This window comes from Oncorhynchus nerka, linkage group LG2 (assembly GCF_034236695.1).
Source record: "Oncorhynchus nerka isolate Pitt River linkage group LG2, Oner_Uvic_2.0, whole genome shotgun sequence".
In the NCBI taxonomy this organism is placed as follows: domain Eukaryota; kingdom Metazoa; phylum Chordata; class Actinopteri; order Salmoniformes; family Salmonidae; genus Oncorhynchus; species Oncorhynchus nerka.
Window position 1 is genome coordinate 65,133,677 of NC_088397.1, and position 21,504 is coordinate 65,155,180.

At 42.8% G+C, this 21,504-nt stretch overlaps 1 protein-coding gene and 1 long non-coding RNA gene across 4 annotated transcripts; one reads left to right on the forward strand and one right to left on the reverse strand.

Annotated features, from left to right (window-relative positions):
• The first annotated feature begins 180 nt into the window (after positions 1-180).
• Positions 181-21,199, forward strand: b4galnt1b (beta-1,4-N-acetyl-galactosaminyl transferase 1b). 3 transcript variants are annotated; one of them, XM_065001591.1, is made up of 13 exons: positions 181-370; positions 7,457-7,571; positions 11,517-11,609; positions 11,849-12,118; positions 12,264-12,440; positions 12,755-12,861; positions 14,951-14,988; positions 15,100-15,280; positions 15,419-15,511; positions 15,637-15,824; positions 16,046-16,186; positions 18,337-18,574; positions 19,109-21,199. In XM_065001591.1, the coding sequence occupies exons 4-13, from the start codon at positions 11,904-11,906 to the stop codon at positions 19,324-19,326; spliced, it is 1,596 nt and encodes a 531-aa protein (XP_064857663.1). In that variant the 5' UTR covers positions 181-370; positions 7,457-7,571; positions 11,517-11,609; positions 11,849-11,903; the 3' UTR covers positions 19,327-21,199. The 3 variants fall into 3 exon arrangements, with proteins under 3 accessions (XP_064857663.1, XP_029533509.1, XP_029533501.1); XM_029677649.2 differs by lacking the exon at positions 7,457-7,571; XM_029677641.2 differs by lacking the exon at positions 7,457-7,571 and having other exon boundaries at positions 11,896-12,118.
• LOC115139838 (uncharacterized) lies at positions 14,408-17,237 on the reverse strand. The gene is made up of 3 exons (XR_003865167.2): positions 16,703-17,237; positions 16,364-16,409; positions 14,408-16,183 (listed from the first exon to the last, which is right to left on the reverse strand). It is a non-coding gene; the product is annotated as an uncharacterized LOC115139838 (long non-coding RNA).
• Positions 21,200-21,504: the final 305 nt, after the last annotated feature.

Below are 21,504 nucleotides of genomic sequence, written 5' to 3' on the forward strand. Positions count from 1 at the left end.
GATCGAGACTAGTCTATTGCTTTGCAGTACATTTTATAATGATAGTCTTCCGTTGGATATGCCTTTGCATGAACCTTCATGCAATTAAATTCGATGCATGCATTCTGCTGCGATTCCAACGACTGGCCGCTCGTGGCATCGCTCTTGCGTCTGTTTTACGAGTCTTGGCGGAACAGCCTGGCGTGGGCGCACAGCACTGTGCTGCATGCAGGGGGATGAAGCATATCATCTATCGGAATTAAAACAGTGCTACTGCCGGATTCACATAAATGGAATGTAACTAGATTTTTAACAACATTATTTTACGCATGCATTATAAGTATATTGGTGGCAATTTCAAACGGACAATCTGATTGGTGGAGACGTTAAGGTACGATTTATTTTGAGGTTATAATATTCATGAAAGGCCTATGATTTCCTTATGATGGATTATTATTGAGAATTTTATCAGTTGCATTCCCATTTAACTTGAAACAGTCGTGCAAATATATAATTGTTTCACAGCATTTATGCACATTATATGCGAATTAGAGGCTTTGATTCAGAATAAGATATATCCTAATTATATCTTGTTAAATATCATTAGAGACGTTGGTGACCTTTTACGAGTGTATTGCTGCCATATTTAATTTGTATTGAGAAAAAATACATTATAATAAACAATTATACCTGTATCATTTGTCTACGTGCACCAACCGCACCCGGTCAATTCAGAGGCCTCTGAGAAAGGCTGAATCATATATCTCAATTCTGTCCATCGACGTGCTTTGACCTGAAATTGGTCCAGATTTGATTAGATCTGAATGACAACATAGTGCGTTTTTCCTAGTTTGTGCAATTGGATTGCATCAGAGGAAATATAACGGAGCGCAAGGATGAGATGCTCACACATAAGCCTGTCGATGACTGCAGTAAATAAATTCTAAATTGTTACGGGTCCTGGAAAGGCAAAATAAGCATTACACACATTAGTCGGGAGGGACACAGACAGCGCTACTAGACATGGCGCTGGCAAGGATACAGGCATCCAACTCTTTGATTCTGTATATTCCATCGACTATTATAGCCGACCTGTTCTTGCGTTTGCATGTAAACGTTTTTTTTTGTTTTTTAGACAGCAGTGGCTTCTTCCGTGTTGTCCTCCCATGAACACTATTCTTGTTTAGTGTAGGCTCGTCAACAGAGATGTTAGCATGTTCCAGAGATTTCTGTGAATCCTTAGCTGACACTCTAGGACTCTTCTTAATGAGCATTCTGCACTGTGCTCTTGTAGTCATATTTGCAGTACACTGTGAATGCTTAAATTATGTATTCAATACAGACAAGAAAAAATACAATAATGTGTGTGTTATTAGTGTAAGCAACCTGTGTTTGTCTATTGTTGTGACTTAGGTGAAGATCAGATCAAATTTTATGACCAATTTATGCAGATATCTAGGTAATTCCAAAGGGTTCACATACTTTTTCTTGCCACTGTATGTACATGAAGGAAGGGTGAAGTGAATAGGCATCAGGATAGATAATAATAAGAGTAGAATAAAGTACAGACTAGCAGCAACAAATGATGAGTGTAAAAGTGTCAGAAATAGATGTGACCGATGTGAAATGGCTAGCTAGTTAGCGGTTTCAATCGGGTGAGGTAACTCTCTCTGAGACTTGAAGTAGTTGTTCCCCTTGCTCTGCAAGGGCCATGGCTTTTGTGGCGCGATGGGTAACGATGCTTCGTGGGTAACTGTTGTCTGTGTGCAGAGGGTCCCTGGTTTGAGCCCGGCGAGGGGACGGATAAAAGCTATACTGTTACATAGAGGTGCTGGATGTCTGGGAGCTCGGCCCCAGTGATGTACTGGGCTGTCTGCACTGCATTTGCCATACCAAGCGGTGATGCAGCCAGTCAATATGCTCTCGATGGTGCAGCTGTAGAACTTTAGAGGATCCAAGGGCCAATGCCAAATCTTTTTGAGGGGGAAGAGGTTCTGCCGTGCCCTCTTCAAGACTGTGCTGGTGTGTGTGGACCATGTTCCATCCTTAGTGATGTGGATGGGAGCACAGAGCTTCCTTCAGGCGCTTGAACCCCGCTTCGGTCTCGTTCCCGTCCATTTGACTGTTTTCGGGAGGCAGGCCCTGGTTAGAACGGTAAGGGGGGATGCTATAGCTACAAAGTTGGGGATAAACCGGCTGTAGTATCCTGCCAATCCCCGGAAGGACTGGTGCGTGTAATGGGCCAGTCACGTACCGCATGGACCTTCCTCTCCTGGGGCTTGACGTTCCCCCGTCTGAACAAATACCCCAGGTACTCCACCTTTTCAGCACTAGCTTGCATTTCTTGGGGTTTGCTGTCAACCCAGCTTGCCTGAGCGAGTCCAGCAGCGCCAGTTTTGGCACCAACACCATGCGCTGTGGGACTCTTCAATGACCCCCATCCTCAGCATAGCCTTCACTTCCTGCTTCACGGCCTTCATTCGGGCCTCAAGTTTGGCCTCTTTTGTACCGTATCCCCGGGCCGGGTGCAAACATGGTGTTCAATGATGGTCGTGCGGCCCGGCTTTTCGGCGAAAACCTGCTGTATTCCGAGCAAATGGCGCCAACAGAGATGGTTGCCTCACTTCAAGTCCTTAGGAAAATATGCAGTATTTTGTTTTTTTATGTATTATTTCTTACATTGTTACCCCAGGAAAACTGAAGTCTTATTACATACAGCCGGGAAGAACTATTGGATATAAGAGCAATGTCAACTTACCAACATTAGGACCAGGAATATGACTTTCCCGAAGCGGATCCCCTGTTTGGACCACCACCCAGGACAATGGATCTAATTTCAGAAGCCGACCCAAAACAACGGCGCCGCAGAAGGGACAGACGGAGCGGCCTCCTGGTCAGGATTCATAGACGTGCACATTGCCCACCTCCCCTGAGTATACTACTCGCCAATGTCCAGTCTCTTAACAACAAGGTAGATGAAATTAGAGCAAGGGTTGCCTTCCAGAGAGACAACAGAGATTGTAACATTCTCTGTTTCACGGAAACATGGCTCTCTCAGGATATGTTGTCCGAATTGGTTCAGCCACCGGGCTTCTCCATGCATTGCGCCAACAGAGATAAACACCTCTCTGGGAAGAGGAAGGGCGGGTGTATGCTTCATGATTAACGACTCAGGAACTACAGGAACTCAAGTCCTTCTACTCACCTGTCCTATAATTACTTACAATCAAATGCCGGCCATATTACCTCCCAAGAGAATTCTCGTCAGCTATTGTTATGGCTGTGTGCATTCTCCTCAAGCAGACACAACGACGGCCCTCAAGGAACTTCACTGGACTCTATGTAAACTGGAAACCATATATCCTGAGGCCACATTTATTGTAGTTGGGGATTTTAACAAAGCAAATTTAAGAACAAGACTACCTAAATTCTATCAGCATATTGATTGCAGTACTCTCAGAGATAATACACTCGATCACTGCTACTCTAACTTCCGCGATGCATACAAAGCCCTCTCCCACCCTCCCTTCAGCAAATCCGACCATGACGCCATCTTGCTTGACTGTCTTATAGGCAGAAACTCAAACAGGATGAACCAGTGACTAGAACCATGCAACGCTGGTCTGACAAATCGGAATCCACGCTTCAAGATTGTTTTGATCACGCGGATTGGGATATGTTCCGGTCAGCCTCAGAGAACAACATTGATCTATACGCTGACTCTGTGAGTGAGTTTATAAGGAAGTGCATTGGAGATGTTGTACCCACTGTGAATATTAAAACTTACCCTAACCAGAAACCGTGGATGGATGGCGGCATTCGCGCAAAATTGAAAGTGCGAACCACTGCATTTAACCATGGAAAGAGGTCTGGGAATATGGCTGAATATAAACAGTATAGTTATTCACTCCGCAAGGAAATCAAAGAAGCGAAATGCCGGTACAGGGACAAAGTGGAGTCGCAATTCAACGGCTCAGACACGAGACTATGTGGCAGGGTCTACAGGAAATCACAGACTGCAAAAAGAAAACCAGCCATGTCACGGACACCGACGTCACGCTTCCAACCAAACGAAACACCGTTGCCCGCTTTGAGGATAATACAGTGCCACCGTTGCAGCCCACTAACAAGTACTGCACACCCCCCCTCTCCTTCTCCATGGCCGACTAGCAAGGCTGCTGGCCCAGAGCATGTGCAGACCAGCTGGCTGGTGTGTTTACGGACATATTTTTTAAAAATTAAAAAATATTTCACCATTATTTAACCAGGTAGGCTTGTTGAGAACAAGTTCTCATTTACAACTGCGACCTGGCCAAGATAAAGCATAGCAGTGTGAACAGACAGAAACACAGAGTTACATATTCAATCGCTCCCTATACCAGTCTATTGTCCCCACATGCTTCAAGATGGCCACCATTGTTCCTGTACCCAAGAAGGCAAAGATAACTGAACTGAATGACTATCACCCCGTAGCACTCAGTTCTGTCATCATGAAGTGCTTTGACAAACTAGTCAAGGATCACCTCAGCCTTACCTGCCACCCTAGACCCACTTCAGTTTGCATACTGCCCCAACAGGTCCACAGATGATGCAATCGCCATCACACTGCACACTATCCCATCTGGACAAGAGGAAAACCTATGTAAGAATGCTGTTCATTGACTACAGCTCAGCATTCAACACCATATAACCCTCCAAGCTCATCATTAAGCTTGAGGCCCAGGGTCTCAACGCCGCCCTGTGCAATTGGGTCCTGGACTTCCTGATGGGCTGCCCCCAGGTGGTGAAGGTAGGAAACAGCATCTCCACTTCACTGATCCTCAACACTGGGGCCCCACAAGGGTGCGTGCTCAGCCCCCTCCTGTACTCCCTGTTCACCCATGACTGCATGGCCATGCACGCCTCCAACTCAATCATCAAGTTTGCAGATGACACTACATTAGTGGGCTTGATTAACAACAATGACAAGACAGCCTACATGGAGGAGGTGAGGGCACTTATGTACATAAGGTATTTATGCTTTATATTGTTAATAAATTAGCAAACATTTCTGAAAACCTGTTTTCGCTTTGTCATTATGGGGTATTGTGTGTAGATTAATCAGGAAAAAAATGTAATTTAATAAATATTTAGAATAAGGCTGTAATGTAATAAAATGTGGAAAAAGTCAAGGGGTCCGAATACTTTCTGAATGCACTGTATCTGTAAGTTTGTTTGATGCAGGCTATCTAATATAGATAGATATATGTTTGAAAAATGTCAGAGAAATAATTAGTACCCAACCCAAGTGACATGCATGAATGTTTAGGGCACTAATACCTTTGTATTTTACCCCAATTTCGATATTGTCTCATCGCTGTAACTCCCCAATGGGCTTGGGAATCGGAGGTCAAGTTATGTGTCCCCCCGAAACATGATCCGCCAAAACACACTTCTTAACACCTGCCCGTGTAACCCGGTAGCCAGCCGCACCAATGTGTCGGAGGAAACACAGTTCAACTGACGACCCTTCAACTGATGCCTGCAGGTGCCCGACGCTGGGCCAATTGTGTGCCGCCCTATAGGACTTCGGATCACGGCTGGTTGTGATACAGACCGGGATCAAACCCGGATCTGTAGTGACGCCATTAGCACTGCGATGCAGCGCCTTAGACTGCTGTGCCACTCCAGAGGCCACTAAAACCTTTAATAGTCTTAATTAAAATATCCATCCCTTATGAAAACGGGAGTTGCTTGGACACAAGCATTAGGTTCTACACAGTGGGAACTCTTGCAGGTCGCGCCCTCTCCCTACCCCATATACACACTCTCCCTACCCCCTACACATACTCTCCCTACGCCATATACACACTCTCCTTACCCCCTATACACACTCTTCCTACCCCCTTACACATACTCTCCCTAACCCCTATACACACTCTCCTTACCCCCTATACACACTCTTCCTACCCCCTTACACATACTCTCCCTACGCCATATACACACTCTCCTTACCCCCTATACACACTCTTCCTACCCCCTTACACATACTCTCCCTACCCCATATACACACTCTCCTGACCCCCTATACACACTCTCCCTGCCCCCTACATACACTCCAACCAAATTAATCAGTACAGCTATAGTCTGAAGGGAAATCAGTGTCCTTGTCACGCCCTTTTTATTCTCTATTTTGGTTTGACTAGGGTGGGCGTTCTATGTTCTTTTTTTCTATGTTTTTGTATTTCTGTGTTTTTGGCCGGGTATGGTTCTCAATCAGGGACAGCTGTCTGTCATTGTCTCTGATTGAGAACCATACTTAGGCAGCCTGTTTTCCCACTATGGGTTGTGGGTAGTTGTTTTCTTTGTCTGTGTTTCACCATACAGAACTGTTTTGATTTTCATTGTTTCACTTTGGTTATTTTGTATTCAGTGTTCAGTTATATTTGATTAAAATGGACACTTACCACGCTGCGTTTTGGTCCGATCTTTCATACTCCTCATCAGATGAAGAAGATCGTTACAGTCCTCTGTGATAATGATCACATAAATAAATGACCAGTAGGTGGCTGGTTACTGTATATGACATCATTGGTCTCCATGTCAAAACATTGTTGTGGCTTTCATAAAGTAAAAATCTTGAACTAATATCTGACAAATGTAATTGTCAATGAAATGCACCTGACTTATTTATCTGCATTGAAAGTGCACAAATAGGTTTGAACTGTTTTTAATTTGATAGACTATATCTATTTTGGGGGATTGTACTATGCTTAATGCAAGGGGTCAGGCTACTTACTTTACAGTCCTTATGTATATAATAAGTAAGACGGTACCACAAAGTAGGAATATTTGCATGTCCTTTGTTTGAATGTGAACGGTGCAACGTTGTACTATTGTTTAAAGCTACACTCTGTAAGATGTGGATATCCTCAAAGAGTGGGTCACCAACTAAGACATAAACAATGGTGCAAGTGTATTCCATGACCATAACATTTTTACATGCAAATAGTACATGATTTCTATGAAACAGTATGTAATGATCAATGAATGAAATTCCACATGAGAGCAACATGTTTTCTGAACACGACTTGAAACTATTTGTTGTTTGGTTGTAATAAAGTACATAACATAGGTGTAGTAATCCCATGAAGGTATTCTTGTTATATTCTTCGAAATCAAGGTGCATATCTCATTATTAAAAATACTGGAAAACTTGGTAACATAGTTCACCGCCACAGACATGATAGTCTGAAAGACAATTATGACTTCCGAACCTCATATGAACCAATTAAATTAGGCTTGTATGGCTGTGTTTACACAGACAACCGAAGAACCCAAATCTGATTTCCTTTCGATATCCATTCTTTTTTTCTGACTGTCCACACCCAGTTTTACATGTGACCCATATCATATTTGCACATTCACACTGATGTATCCTCTGAAGTAGTACACAGACACAATGCTTATATCCTTTCACTGTTCCTTTCAATTTTAGGGTGGTTGTCATGAACACGGCAGGGTGCTAAATAAAAACACTTCAGAGCAAATCAATCTGATCTGAGCGTCCAGACAGCGGTCGCATTTGGAGGATTGGGTTTGTAGCAGAATACGTATGTACATACAGTTGAAGTCGGAAGATTACATACACCTTAGCCAAATACATCTAAACTCAGTTTTTCACAATTCCTGACTTTTAATCCTAGTAAGAATTCTTTGTCTTAGGTCAGTTAGGATCACCACTTTATTTTAAGAATGTGAAATGTCAGAATAATAGTAGAGATAATGATTTATTTCAGCTTTTACTTCTATCATCACATTCCCAGTGGGTCAGAAGTTTACATACACTCAATTAGTATTTGGTAGCATTGCCTTTAAATTGTTTAACTATGGTCAAACGGTTTGGGTAGCCTTCTATAAGCCACAATAAGTTGGGTGGATTTTGGCCCATTCCTCCTGACAGAGCTGCTGTAACTGAGTCAGGTTTGTAGGCCTCCGTGCTCGCACATGCTTTTTCAGTTCTGCCCACAAATGTTCTATAGGACTGAGGTCAGGGCTTTGTGATGGCCACTCCAATACCTTGCCTTTGTTGTCCTTAAGCCATTTTGCCACAACTTTAGAAGTATGCTTGGGGTCATTGTCCATTTGGAAGACCCATTTGCAACCAAGCTTTAACTTCATGACTGATGTATTGAGATGTTGCTTCAATATATCCACATCATTTTCCTACGTCATGATGCCATCTATTTTGGGAAGTGCACCAGTCCCTCCTGCAGCAAAGCACCCCCACAACATGATGCTGCCACCCCCGTGCTTCACGGTTGGGATGGTGTTCTTCGACTTGCAAGCCTCCACCTTTTTCCTCCAAACATAACGATGGTCATTATGGCCAAACAGTTCTATTTTTGTTTCATCAGACCAGAGGACATTTCTCCCAAAAGTACAATTTGTCCCCATGTGCAGTTGCAAAGCGTAGTCTGGCTTTTTTCATGGCGGTTTTGGAGCAGTGGCTTCTTCCTTGCTGAGTGGCTTTTCAGGTTATGTCGATAGACTGTGGATATAGATACGTGTGTACCTGTTTCCTCCAGCATCTTCACAAGGTCCTTTGCCCTTGTTCTGGGATGATTTGGACTTTTCACACCAAAGTATGTTCATCTCTAGGAGACAGAACGCGTCTTCTTACTGAGCGATATGACGGCTGCGTGGTCCCATAGTGTTTATACTTGCATACTATTCTTTGTACAGATGAACGTGGTACCTTCAGGCATTTGGAAATTGCTCCCAAGGATGAACCAGACTTGTGGAGGTCTACAATTTTTTTCTGTGGTCTTGGATGATTTCTTTTGATTTTCCCATGATGTCAAGCAAAGAGGGACTGAGTTTGAAGGTTGGCCTTGAAATACATCCATAGGTACACCTCCAATGGACTCAAATGATGTCAGTTAGCCTATCAGAAGTTTCTAAAGCCATGACATCATTTTCTGGAATTTTCCAAGCTGTTTAAAGGCACAGTCAACTTAGTGTATGTAAACTTCTGACCCACTGGAATTGTGATACAGTGAATTATAAGTGAAATAGTCTGTCCGTAAATAATTGTTGGAAAAATTACTTGTGTCATGCACAATGTAGATGTCGTGTCCGACTTGCCAAAACTATAGTATGTTAACAAGAAATTTGTGGAGTGGTTGAAAAACAGGTTTTAATGACTCCAACCTAACTGTATGTAAACTTCCAACTTCGACTGTACCTGCATTAACACCTTCAGCCGAATTCTGATATTTTTTCACTAATTGGTCTTTTAATCAATCACATCAGATCTTTTCACGTCAGATCTTTTTCAGAACTGATCTGATTGGTCAAAATACCAATTAGTGAAAAGATAATCCAAATTGATCCGCCTCTGTAAAAGCAGCCAATTGTAGGTAGTATAAATCGGATGTCAAAAGATCCAAATCCATGTGTTTTTTTTCTTTCTGTTTATACATAAAATATCAGACAGGTATCAGATATGCAAATCAGATATGCAGGTATCAGATATGCAAATACGGCTGTGTTTAAACAGGCAGTCCAATTCTGATCTTTTGCCCAATTATTGGCAAAATAATTTTATCTGATTGGTCAAAAGACCAATTAGTGGCAAAAAGCTCAGAATTGGGCTCCCTGTGTAAACACAGCCTAATTTGCAAAAGATCTGAATTGGGCTGCCTGTGTAAACGCAGCCTACAGTGGGGCAAAAAAGTATTTAGTCAGCCACCAATTGTGCAAGTTCTCCCACTTAAAAATATGAGAGAGGCTTGTAATTTTCATCATAGGTACACTTCAACTATGACAGACAAAATTAGATTTTTTTTTCTCCAGAAAATCACATTGTAGGATTTTTAATGAATGTATTTGCAAATTATGGTGGAAAATAAGTATTTGGTCAATAACAAAAGTTTATCTCAATAATTTGTTATATACCCTTTGTTGGCAATGACAGAGGTCAAACGTTTTCTGTAAGTCTTCACAAGGTTTTCACACACTGATGCTGGTATTTTGGCCCATTCCTCCATGCAGATCTCCTCTAGAGCAGTGATGTTTTGGGGCTGTTGCTGGGCAACATGGCCTTTCAACTCCCTCCAAAGATTTTCTATGGGGTTGAGATCTGGAGACTGGCTAGGCCATTCCAGGACCTTGAAATGCTTCTTACGAAGCCACTCCTTCGTTGCCCAGGCGGTGTGTTTGGGATCATTGTCATGCTGAAAGACCCAGCCACGTTTCATCTTCAATGCCCTTGCTGATGGTAGGCTTTGTTACTTTGGTCCCAGCTCTCTGCAGGTCATTCACTAGGTCCCCCCGTGTGGTTCTGGGATTTTTTCTCACCGTTCTTGTGATCATTTTGACCCCACGGGGTGAGATCTTGTGTGGAGCCCCAGATCGAGGGATATTATCAGTGGTCTTGTATGTCTTCCATTTCCTAATAATTGCTCCCACAGTTGATTTCTTCAAACCAAGCTGCTTACCTATTGCATATTCAGTCTTCTCAGCCTGGTGCAGGTCTACAATTTTGTTCCTGGTGTCCTTTGACAGCTCTTTGGTCTTGGCCATAGTGGAGTTTGGAGTGTGACTGTTTGAGGTTGTGGACAGGTGTCTTTTATACTGATAACAAGTTCAAACAGGTGCCATTAATACAGGTAACGAGTGGAGGACAGAGGAGCCTCTTAAAGAAGAAGTTACACGTCTGTGAGAGCCAGAAATCTTGCTTGTTTGTAGGTGACCAAATACTTGTTTTCCACCATAATTTGCAAATAAATTCATTAAAAATCCTACAATGTGATTTTCTGGATATCTTTCTCATTTTGTCTGTCATAGTTGAAGTGTACCTATGATGAAAATTACAGGCCTCTCTCATCTTTGTAGGTGGGAGAACTTGCACAATTGGTGGCTGACTAAATACTTTTTTGCCCCACTGTATATGTCATAATCAGTTGGTGAACTATTGTGGGTGTGTCTCTGCAGCTGTAAACTATGAATTCTGCTTCAGTGATAGTCATTGAGACCCCTGAATTCACTGCAATTGTGTCAGAAGTGGAATGTCGCTACAGTAGATGCATATTCCAAAGGAAGGGGATAGATTACTGAACTTGCTACAACCTTGAGCGATCTCTCGTGTCTGCTTTAAAACTAAGTCAGTAGAATTGTTTGATTATCTTAACATTGGCAATTATCATGAAACAAGTCACCGACCAGACAAGTTTGTTATCTCCCTTGGCTCTTATTGTTGTACTTAAATAGAGCCTTCTTTCCCACTAGACTTTGCTCAGCATTTATCTGCTGTTAACACAACCGTCATCACTACCATTCATTTAACAGCTCCATCATAAAAGGCCATTCAATCTGCTAAAAATCCTTACCTTTGCTGTACCTGCATGTCACAGTTTCCTCCCCTCTAGATCTATTTTTATTTTTTTTACAAACATTCATATTTTTCACTTGTCCGTTAATACCTTGCTCTTGGAAATTAGAAGTTACTTCAGGTATCCTACTGAATAAACATAACTGTGTGTTATTATTTACAGATGGGGAAAGTCCTTAGCTGTTCATTATGGGATTTTGGGGGATCCAATGGCCGACAGGAGATGCCTTCTCTCTGAGTGGATACAGGCAGTAGGGTATGATTCCAGCTGTCTTTTACTGTAATGGATGCCAGACATGTTTTTTCTGTTGCATAACAAATTCAAGTTGTTTAGAAAGTGTTAAATCAGATTTCATGTGATACTGTAAGCTGCCATTTACTGTAGCTGAAGATAACCGAATCATGGCAGCGTTCAATTCATCCAGCAATTGGGCTAATCTTGTCACCTCAGATATGGTCACATAATGTTGGACTTTTTCTTCGCCGCCCAAGCAGGTGGTGACCGCAGCACCTCTCCTGTTTGTCCTTGTGTGCTGTGACAGTTTTTAGGATGCGTTCCTTAAGGAAGACAGTGTTATTGGCCATCGTGGCGTCTGTGGTGTTGGTGATGGCCCTCCTCCATTCTTGGCCCACCCGGGCCTACACCACCGTGGATGTCTGGCAGAGACCAGGGCCTGCAGTAGAGAGGCACCTGGAGGAGAGGTTCCCAGAACCAGACCACAGATCTGCCAACATCCCCTATCGCGTGAAGGAGAGTGTTGCAGGGTTAGTATTTGATATAAGACCTTTGAAATTATTCATTTTTTTCTCTCTTTGATATTCTGATTCAATAAGCTGATGATGTGGTGGAAATCATGTTTTATTGTCATTTGATTGATGAAGTCCTATCATCCCTTTCGTCTGTCTCCAGTCTGTTGGCACGTAACGGGTGTGTGTGTGAAGGTGAGAGTGGGGGCATGAACCTGCCCTTTGCCCAGCTGCTGTTCCCCCGGGTGTCGGCCCACCCCATGCACACTGCATTTGAGGCTTCTGAGCTGGAAGAGATGAAGAAACGAAGGGCCAAGGAGTACCAGGGCTTCCAGATGAGGTGAGAGCAAAGGACTGTACACCAGCACAAAACTGAAAGGGAAGGACTTCCCATATATCATCGTAGGTAGTCCTTACCCTAGGGGAAGTTGCTGTGTTTGTCATTTCATGTGACTAAATACCAAGATTGGAAATTCTTAGGTTTAGGTTAAACTTGCTGTAGGTCTTTTGAACAAACGAGATGATGTCATTGGGTTAGGCTCAACATTACCCAGTTTTTAAAACATATAGGCCAAATAGGGTTCACGAGGCTTTAGTCTAGCTGTAATAGCTTTGAGTACTGATTATTAAACTGGTGTGTATCTGCCCCTACAGATCTCAGACTCCTGCAGATATGCTCATTGTGGCCGAGGCCAACAATCCTCTGCAGTACCCAACACAGGGGATGGAAGTACGGCCACTCAAAACCATCCTCATCCCAGGTCTGACCCATAACAGAGATTAGTTTAATTGTACCTTGACATACATTGCATTCGGAAAGTATTCAGACCCCTTGACCTTTTCCACATTTTGTTACGTGACAGCATTATTCTAAAACGGATTAAATAAATTCAAATCTAATCAATCTACACACAATACCCCATAATGACAAAGCAAAAACAGGTTTTTAGAAATGTAAAAAAACGGAATGCTCTGTCAGGTTGGATGGGGAGCGTCGCTGCACAGCTATTTTCAGGTCTCTCCAGAGATGTTTGATTGGGTTCAAGTCCAGGTTCTGGCTGGGCCACTCAAGGACATTCAGAGACTTGTCCCGAAGCCACTCCTGCGTTGTCTTGGCTCTGTGCTTATGGTCATTGTTCTGTTGGAAAGTGAATCGTCACTCCAGTCTGAGATCGTGAGCACTCTGGAGCAGGTTTTCATCAAGGATCTCTCTGTGCTTTGCTCTGTTCATCTTTCCCTCAATCCTGACTAGTCTCAGAGTCCCTGCTGCTGAAAAACATCCCCACAGCATGATGCTGCCACCACCAGGATGGTGACAGGTTTCCTCCAGATTTAACACTTGGAATTCAAGCCAAAGAATTCAATCTTCGTTTCATCAGACCAGAGAATCTTGTTTCTCATGGTCTGAGAGTCTTTAGGTTTCTTTTGGCAAACTCCATGCGGGCTGTCATGTGCGTTATACTGAGGAGTGGCTTCCGTTTGGCCACTTCCATAAGACCTGATTGGTGGAGTGCTGCAGAGATGGTTGTCCTTCTGGAAGGTTCTCCCATCTCTGGGGCTCTGTCAGAGTGACCATTGGGTTCTTGGTCACGTCCCGATGCTCAGTTTGGCCGGGCGGCCAACTCTAGGAAGAGTCTTGGTGGTTCCAAACCTATTCAATTTAAGAATGAGGGAGCCCACTGTGTTCTTGGGGATCTTCAATGCTGCAGAAATGTTTTGGTACCCTTCCCCAGATCTGTGCCTCGACACAATCCAGTCTAGGAGCTCTACGAACATTTCCTTCAACCTCATGGCTTGGTCTTTGCTCTGACATGAACGGTCAACTGTGGGACCTTACATAGACAGGTGTGTGTCTTTCCAAATCATGTCCAATTGATTGGAGTCCACCTGTGGTGAATTCAGTTAAGTTGTAGAAAGATCTCAAGGATGATCAATGGAAACAGGATGCACCTGAGCTCAATTTCAAGTCTCATAGCAAAGGCTCTGAATACGTGTTTTTTTTTTTTAAATTATAAATTAGCAAGAATGTCTACAAACCTGTTTTCACTTTGTCGTTATGGGGTATTGTGTGTAGATTGATAATCCATTTTAGAATAAAGCTGTAACGTAACAAAATGTGGAAAAAGAGAAGGGGTCTGAATACTTTCCCGAATGGACTGTAGGTTCCTTGATATTTAAAACCTAATTTGTAATGGAAACCTGGCGATAACAGGCAAAATCTACTGCTCACCCAGAGCTGATTAGTGAAGGTGCTGGAGCCAAAAGGCAAAACTGGAGAAACAGGAACAAGTCTCTGCACACTTCTAGTCAGATGCACATTTCTTTAATTGTGGCTGAGCTTTCAGTCAGCCGACCTTCATCAGGAAACCTGGCAAAATAGGGCAAGCATACAAATACAAGTGTAATTGTATCAAGTTACGAATTCAGGGAGACTGTCCTATTACAACAATGTTAAAAAGAAGAAAAACCCCAGCACACCGGTAATCTTGATGCTGATCTTATTCACCAACGTGCTGGTCTCAATCTATCTTCATCAGGGTATTTGGAGGTAAAACTCATTGTCTTTTAACGTGACAGACAATAGGTGTTCTAACAATCTAACACTAGTATTACTACGGTGTTAGTACTATTATTGCAACCACTGACATCTACTTTCTATACCCTTACCACTATTACTACCATGATAACCTACTGCACTGTATGGCTGTTTTAGAGGAGAGAATAGTGTTTTGTTGCACAACAGAGAAATAGTGTTTACTCCAGCTGACAATTGATGTGGTGAATTTGGATTGGATAAACATCCAACACCTTCATCAAATATGCCAGTAAATTGATGTCATATGTTTTCAGGACTTGCAGTACAAGACCATCCCAGAGAGCTGTACACAGTAAGTAGACCAATAACATTTGGTTTGAGTTATTATTTCCAATACTATTCCATTTGTCTGGTCCTTGTCTTCTTTGTTCTCTGTCTCCCTCTTAATTTTTTTCTTTCTCAGGTCAACTTCACCTCCACCCTGGGAACGTTAAACGTGGCAGCAGAGGTTGAGGGGGTAAAGGTCAAAGGTGACGGGGAGATGCACATGACCCTGACCAGCAGCCTGCTGTCCAATTTGAACCGGCAGCTACAGTTTGTCACCTATACCAACACACTGTTCCACCCTAGTACAGCAGACACAGGTGAGGCCAGACACACCTGTCCTTCTGCTGTGTACTACTTATTTCTGTGTTGTGTACATTATCAAAGTCCTATGCCAAATAACATCTGTAAAATATTTGTGGTAATGAGGTTGGAAATACTCTTGCTGTGTCTTTCAGTGCAGGTTGAGACAGAGGGTCACCAAGCCATGTTTACTATCAAGGTCCGTCATGGTGTAACTCCAAAACTCTACAACACGGGACCCAACGGGGGTATGTCGACAAATACAACGGCTGACTGTATCTGTCACAACCGCACAACACTTACAAAACAATAAATAATAATTGCATCTGAGATCAATACCCTAACGTTTTGTCTCTCTCTGTTCCCCTTCTAGAATACAACATCAGTGCCCTTGTTACCATAGCAACCAAAACCTTCCTGCGCTATGACAAGCTCCAAGATCTCATCGACAGTGTGCGAAAATACTATTCCACTGTCACCATAGTAATAGCTGATGACAGTGAAAACCCAAAGATGGTCTCTGGCCCCTACATCGAACATTACATCATGCCATTTGGAAAGGTTTGTTTTTAAACACTACTGCCTCTATTTGCAAGTAAGGGATGGGATACAGTGTACGTGTACCTGTCAGGTCAAAAATGTGTCTAACACTATCATTGTTTGCTTAAATGATCCTTGACAGATGACCTTAAGTGAAAAAGTACTGTCTGTGATTTTCTTAGTTGTCCTTTCGCTTCTGCTTCCTCTTTCCCACATCCTGTTCTCTGTGTCACAACAACTAGGGCTGGTTTGCAGGACGGAACCTAGCCGTTTCCCAGGTGACTACCAAGTATGTGCTGTGGGTGGACGATGACTTCATCTTCACGGCCAACACCAAGCTGGAGAAACTGGTGGACGTCCTGGAGAGGACTACCCTGGACCTGGTGAGGGGGCACAGGCATTGCCATACTGTATTGTAGACCTGGGTTCAAATATCACATGAAATCGTTCAAATACTTTGATAGTTAGTTCCAATAATTCAACAATGGTCCACTTTCTATGCAACAGTCGAATCCAGTTCAGAATCTTTTCTCTGGACTCAGAACACATTGGTTACTCACTGGGATTTACTCTGCAAAGCCAAAAACAGCACCTACACGATTCAATCTTGGGTAGCATGAGGAAACATAATCAACATTTCAGTCATTTTGCCCAACAGACACAACTTATTATGAGTTATTAAATGAAAGTTTAAAAATCATTTAGAATTACAGCACATCATGAAAAGACTATTGAAATGAATTATGTTAGCTGTCTTCTGAAGATGACAAATGAGGAGGAGGCATTCCTTGCTAGCCACATCCAGTCTATCATCTCACAAATGCGATAACATTGCCTTTAAAAGCTGCATTGTCTACAAGCGTGATAATATTGAATCCCAGGCCTTGTTTACTACTTACAGAAGAAAACAATCTCTCAACAGACTCTTCCGTTCTCTCATCCTCTCTTCTTCACTGAACCGTACAGGCATATTCTTGCTCTGTAATACATGAACACCACAGCAATATTAGTCATGCGCGTGTGCACAAACTCACACAAACACGCACACATGCAGGCATGGATGCATGCACGCACACACACATGTCATACACACAATCCTAGCACAAAAGCCACAAAAGCTGACACCCACACATAAGGCTTGTAATGAATGATCTGTGTGTTTCTGTTTGAGGGTGAAGGGTGTTTTGGCTGGAGCCTGAATCCCGCTCAGAGACTTACTGTGTGCTCTGGGAATAGAATAGACCTCTTGTGTACCATAGACTGGGACTCCTACTCTTGAGAGGGGACTCTATGGGTTACACATGTCAGCAGCTGGTCTGCTGGACACTTTGAATCGCTTCTTTCTTCGGACCCCAAAAGCACAGACAGACAAACATGGAACGGAGATACTTCTCGGTTTTCTGGTTCTTATTTTAGTTTTGTCTGTTTATTGTGTCCTTTGGAAAGATGACGTGATCAAGGATCCAACTGTTTCCATCGGTTTCCCTCTGATTTCGTATATCACTACAGCATGCACTCATGATCAACTTCAGTCAGACAATTGGAAGTACCCCTAATGTTTGTTTTGTACATAGTATACAGTGCATTCTGAAGTATTCAGACCCCTAAACTTTCCACATTTTGTTAAGTTACAGCCTTTTTCTAAAACTGATAATAATAAACAGAAATCACCTATTTACATACGTTTTCAGACCCTTTGCTATGACACTCGAAATTGAGCTCAGGTGCAACCTGTTTCCATTGTTCATCCTTGAGATGTTTCTACAACTTGGAGTCCACCTGCATCATGCTGTGGGGATGTTTTTCAGGGGCAGGGACTGGGAGACTAGTCAGGATCGAAGGAAAGATGTACAGAGCAAAGTATAGAGAGATCTTTGATGTAAACCTGCTCCAGAGTGCTCAGGACCTCACACAGGGGTGAAGGTTCACCTTCCAACAGGACAACGACCCTAAGCACACAGCAGGAGTGGCTTCGGGACAAGTCTCTGAATGTCCTTGAGTGGCCCAGCCAGAGCCCGGACTTGAACCTGATCGAACATCTCTGAAGAGACATGAAAATGGCTGTGCAGCGACGAACCCATCCAACCTGACAGAGCTTGAGAATAAGAGGATCTGCAGAGTAAAATGGGAGAAACTCCCCAAATACAGGAATGCCAAGCTTGTAGAGTCGTACCCAAGAAGACTCAAGGCTTTAATCACTGCCAAAGGTGCTTCAACAAAGTACTGAGTAGAGGGTCTGAATACTTAAGTATTTTTTTATTTGTAATAAATTAGCAAAATAGTCAAAAAAACTGTTTTTGCTTTGTCATTATGCGTTATTGTATATAGATTGATGAGGGGGAAAAAATGATTTAAACAATTTTAGAATAAGGCTGTAACGTAACAAAATGTGGAAAAAGTCAAGGGATCTGAATACTTTCCAAATGCACTGTATGTTCTTTGTGTGTATGTATGTCAGAATCAGTTAATGCATTCTTTATATGCACATTTGTATCTGTGTTTTATGCACTGTGTGTGTGTGTGTGTAATTTAGGTGGGTGGTGCAGTGCGGGAGGCCACTGGCTATACTGCCACCTACAGGCAGACCATGTCCATTGAGCCAGGGGAGGAGGAGGGTGACTGCTTGCATATGCGGAGGGGCTTCCACCACATCATCCAGGGCTTTCCAAACTGCGTAGTCACGGACGGGGTCATCAACTTCTTCCTGGCCCGCACAGACAAAGTCCAGCAAGTGGGCTTTGACCCCCGTCTGGCCAGAGTGGCCCACCTGGGTGAGTACAGACCCAAACCCCAGCACCACACAGAGTGTGCCTGTCCATAACATCAGCTGTACCAGTAGTCAAATGTAGTCGGTGCTACGCGGAGCCTGCACCTGCACCTTATGAGTCCAAAGAGGAGTAGGATAGAAAGTAGGATACGAGTACCCTAACCCTAGCTTTGTGTCCACATCCCAACTCAATCCTAACCCTAAACCCTAATCTTGGCATAACTTGTGTTCAACCCTGGCTTAACCCTGATCCAAAACCCTCCAAATAGGGCTCCTCCATGTCCGAATTCACAATTTAACCCCTGAGCTGCACCATCTACATTTGGAAGAAAGTGATATAGGTAACAGATCTTCAAAACCAGTCTGAATAGTCATTCATTAATTATGTATCAAAAAGCTCAAGAAGGGAACGAAATAGCTTCTTCTCAAATGTTTGTTAGTTGCTTTTGTACATATAAATTGTGTGATACTTTAAGTTCCCTTAGCATAAAAACTAACCTCTTTTCTTTTGCTCTTGACCCCTTGGTTCTTGTCACAGAGTTTTTCATCGATGGCCTCGGCTCGCTTCACGTGGGATCCTGTGATGATGTCATTGTCAACCACGCCACCAAGATCAAGCTTCCCTGGGTCAGCCAATCAGAGAGTGACAAGACGTATGCCAAGTTCCGCTACCCACCAGCCTCTTCGGATGCCACACACACCAAAAACGGCCTCCTCTATTTCAAGAACCGCTTCCAGTGTTTGACTCACAATTAAATGACCTGTTTTGTTAACCTGTCGTTTCTCCTCTCGTTCAAGATTCATGCTCTTTCTGAGTTGCCAAAGAAGCTCTCGCCCGATGTGTCCAATCGGATAAGATTTTAAACAACCACATTACACACATCCCCTTGAATATCGACCTTGCTTGTTTCACTCTAGAGGGATTGCCATTCAAACAGAGCAAAGCTGTCATTTCTCTTAACTTAATCATAATTTCTCTTCAGTTGTGTACTCTTGATTGTAAACTCTAGGTTGAGATCATATTAAGGGATATATGTGCGTTTTGTGCCTCAAATCTTATCTGACGAGTCGCCACCGAGTCCTTTTGTTGAGGAAAGAGTTAGCCTTATGCCCTCACAGGACTAAATGAGGTGAACGAGTTTCCATACTGTTATGAAGAGATCAGAGGTATGTGTACTCTGTCCTTCCCTTTGCACTATACAGTTTGAGCTGGACTGAGCTCTAAGGGTCAGACAAATGAGGATTGTGGGGACCAAGGGGGACTGAGGATGGGGATTGACAGTCATTCAGTAGAGAGGACACTTCTCAGCATGTGACAACCCCTTCAGAGACACAACGCATGGGTGCTCCCTTTCCAACCCCAGACAATGAACGCATACAAGACTCTAAATGTGTGGCTGATTCTCCCTGGGTGTCTGTGCCAATGGTTTCCCAGGTGGTTTGGTGTTGAATTATATATTTGGTTTGAAACCTCTGTGTCGCCCTTGACTGGCCCATGCTTGAGGAGAATGATGCTCATCCATCTGGTCTGGGATCTAACCCAGGAATAATATCCCTGTTTCACCTGGTCTAGTGCATTCTGTCTATCTAGGGTCGATTCCACTCTGTTTTATACTCCAAGCATCATAATATGGAATGCTTCTATCCATGTACGCATTTGAATGGGAGGGGAGATGAATTGCATTTTCATATGCTACCTCGAACAGAAGGGTTAGTTTGACCAAAGTGCATGTCTCTCTATTTCTTTACCAATTCTTACATGGAAATAAACACACACTAATAGAATGATGGCAATAATGGCACAGTTTGAGTTTAGAGAGTTGAAACGCTGTAAGAATGAGTAGAGCACCAAAGGAAATGGTTGGAGAGACACAATGTTAGGATAACACATCACAGAGAGATGATATGAATGAGAAAATAAGGGTCACAGTCACACCGAAGTACCAAGGCAAGCAAAACATTTTATACTTCCAGTTCCTCTGCCATGCAACCTGACAGCAGGATCACATAATGTTATTGTGTGTCATGACCGCTAGATGGCACCCTTGCATCAGAATAGTGTTTTCTAAAATCAAACAACAAATAGTTTTTTTGAATTTGTTATGAAATACCCCAAGGTGCCAGTGATACATTAGATACCTTTTTATTTTTTCCTTTTTGAATAGAGGAAGATTTTAAAACAGATACAATTTTGGGTGATGCCAGATTTAGATTTGTCTTTCATGAAAGGGGATATTTAACACTAAGTGAGATCTCAGTTCAATTGAACCTTGATTGGAGTAGCTCTTCCATGGGAATCTATGACTAATACCAGCTAGACACTTCCCGTTTTCAGAATGAGAAGTGTTCTGCATGTGAGTAGGGGCAGTAGTTTGTCAACAAAGACACTGCTTAATGATAGGTTTGATTGAATTCCATTCTCTGAAGGGATTTGGACAGTGATTTCCATTGTTCAACTGATGTTGATGATGATGATGATGGCGGTTGTATTTTTTCTGCTTGCTTCACCATAGAACCACGGGTCTGAGTCTTTCCAACCTGACGACTATCATCACAACAACCTTCTGCATTATCAGACTGTTTTCGTTTAAACATGATTATAAAGTCTCTGATAAAAAAATACAGCTGATGTATGGTACTGTGATTTTTTAAGGCAACATTTAAGAGGGTGTTCTGGTGCAGTGGTTCCCACTTATGGGTCACTGCATGAGTCCAGGTGGGTTGCAAGATGCAATTTGTTGGTGCATTGTTACAAATTATTACTATACAATAAATTTCTTAAAATTGGTCACATCCCACTGCACACACACTGGTTGAATCAACGTTGTTTCCACTGCATTTCAATAAAATTACATTGAACCAAAGTGGAATGAATGTTGAATTGTCTGTGCCCACTTAAAGGCTTTGGAAAATAGTTTTTTATTAATACATTTT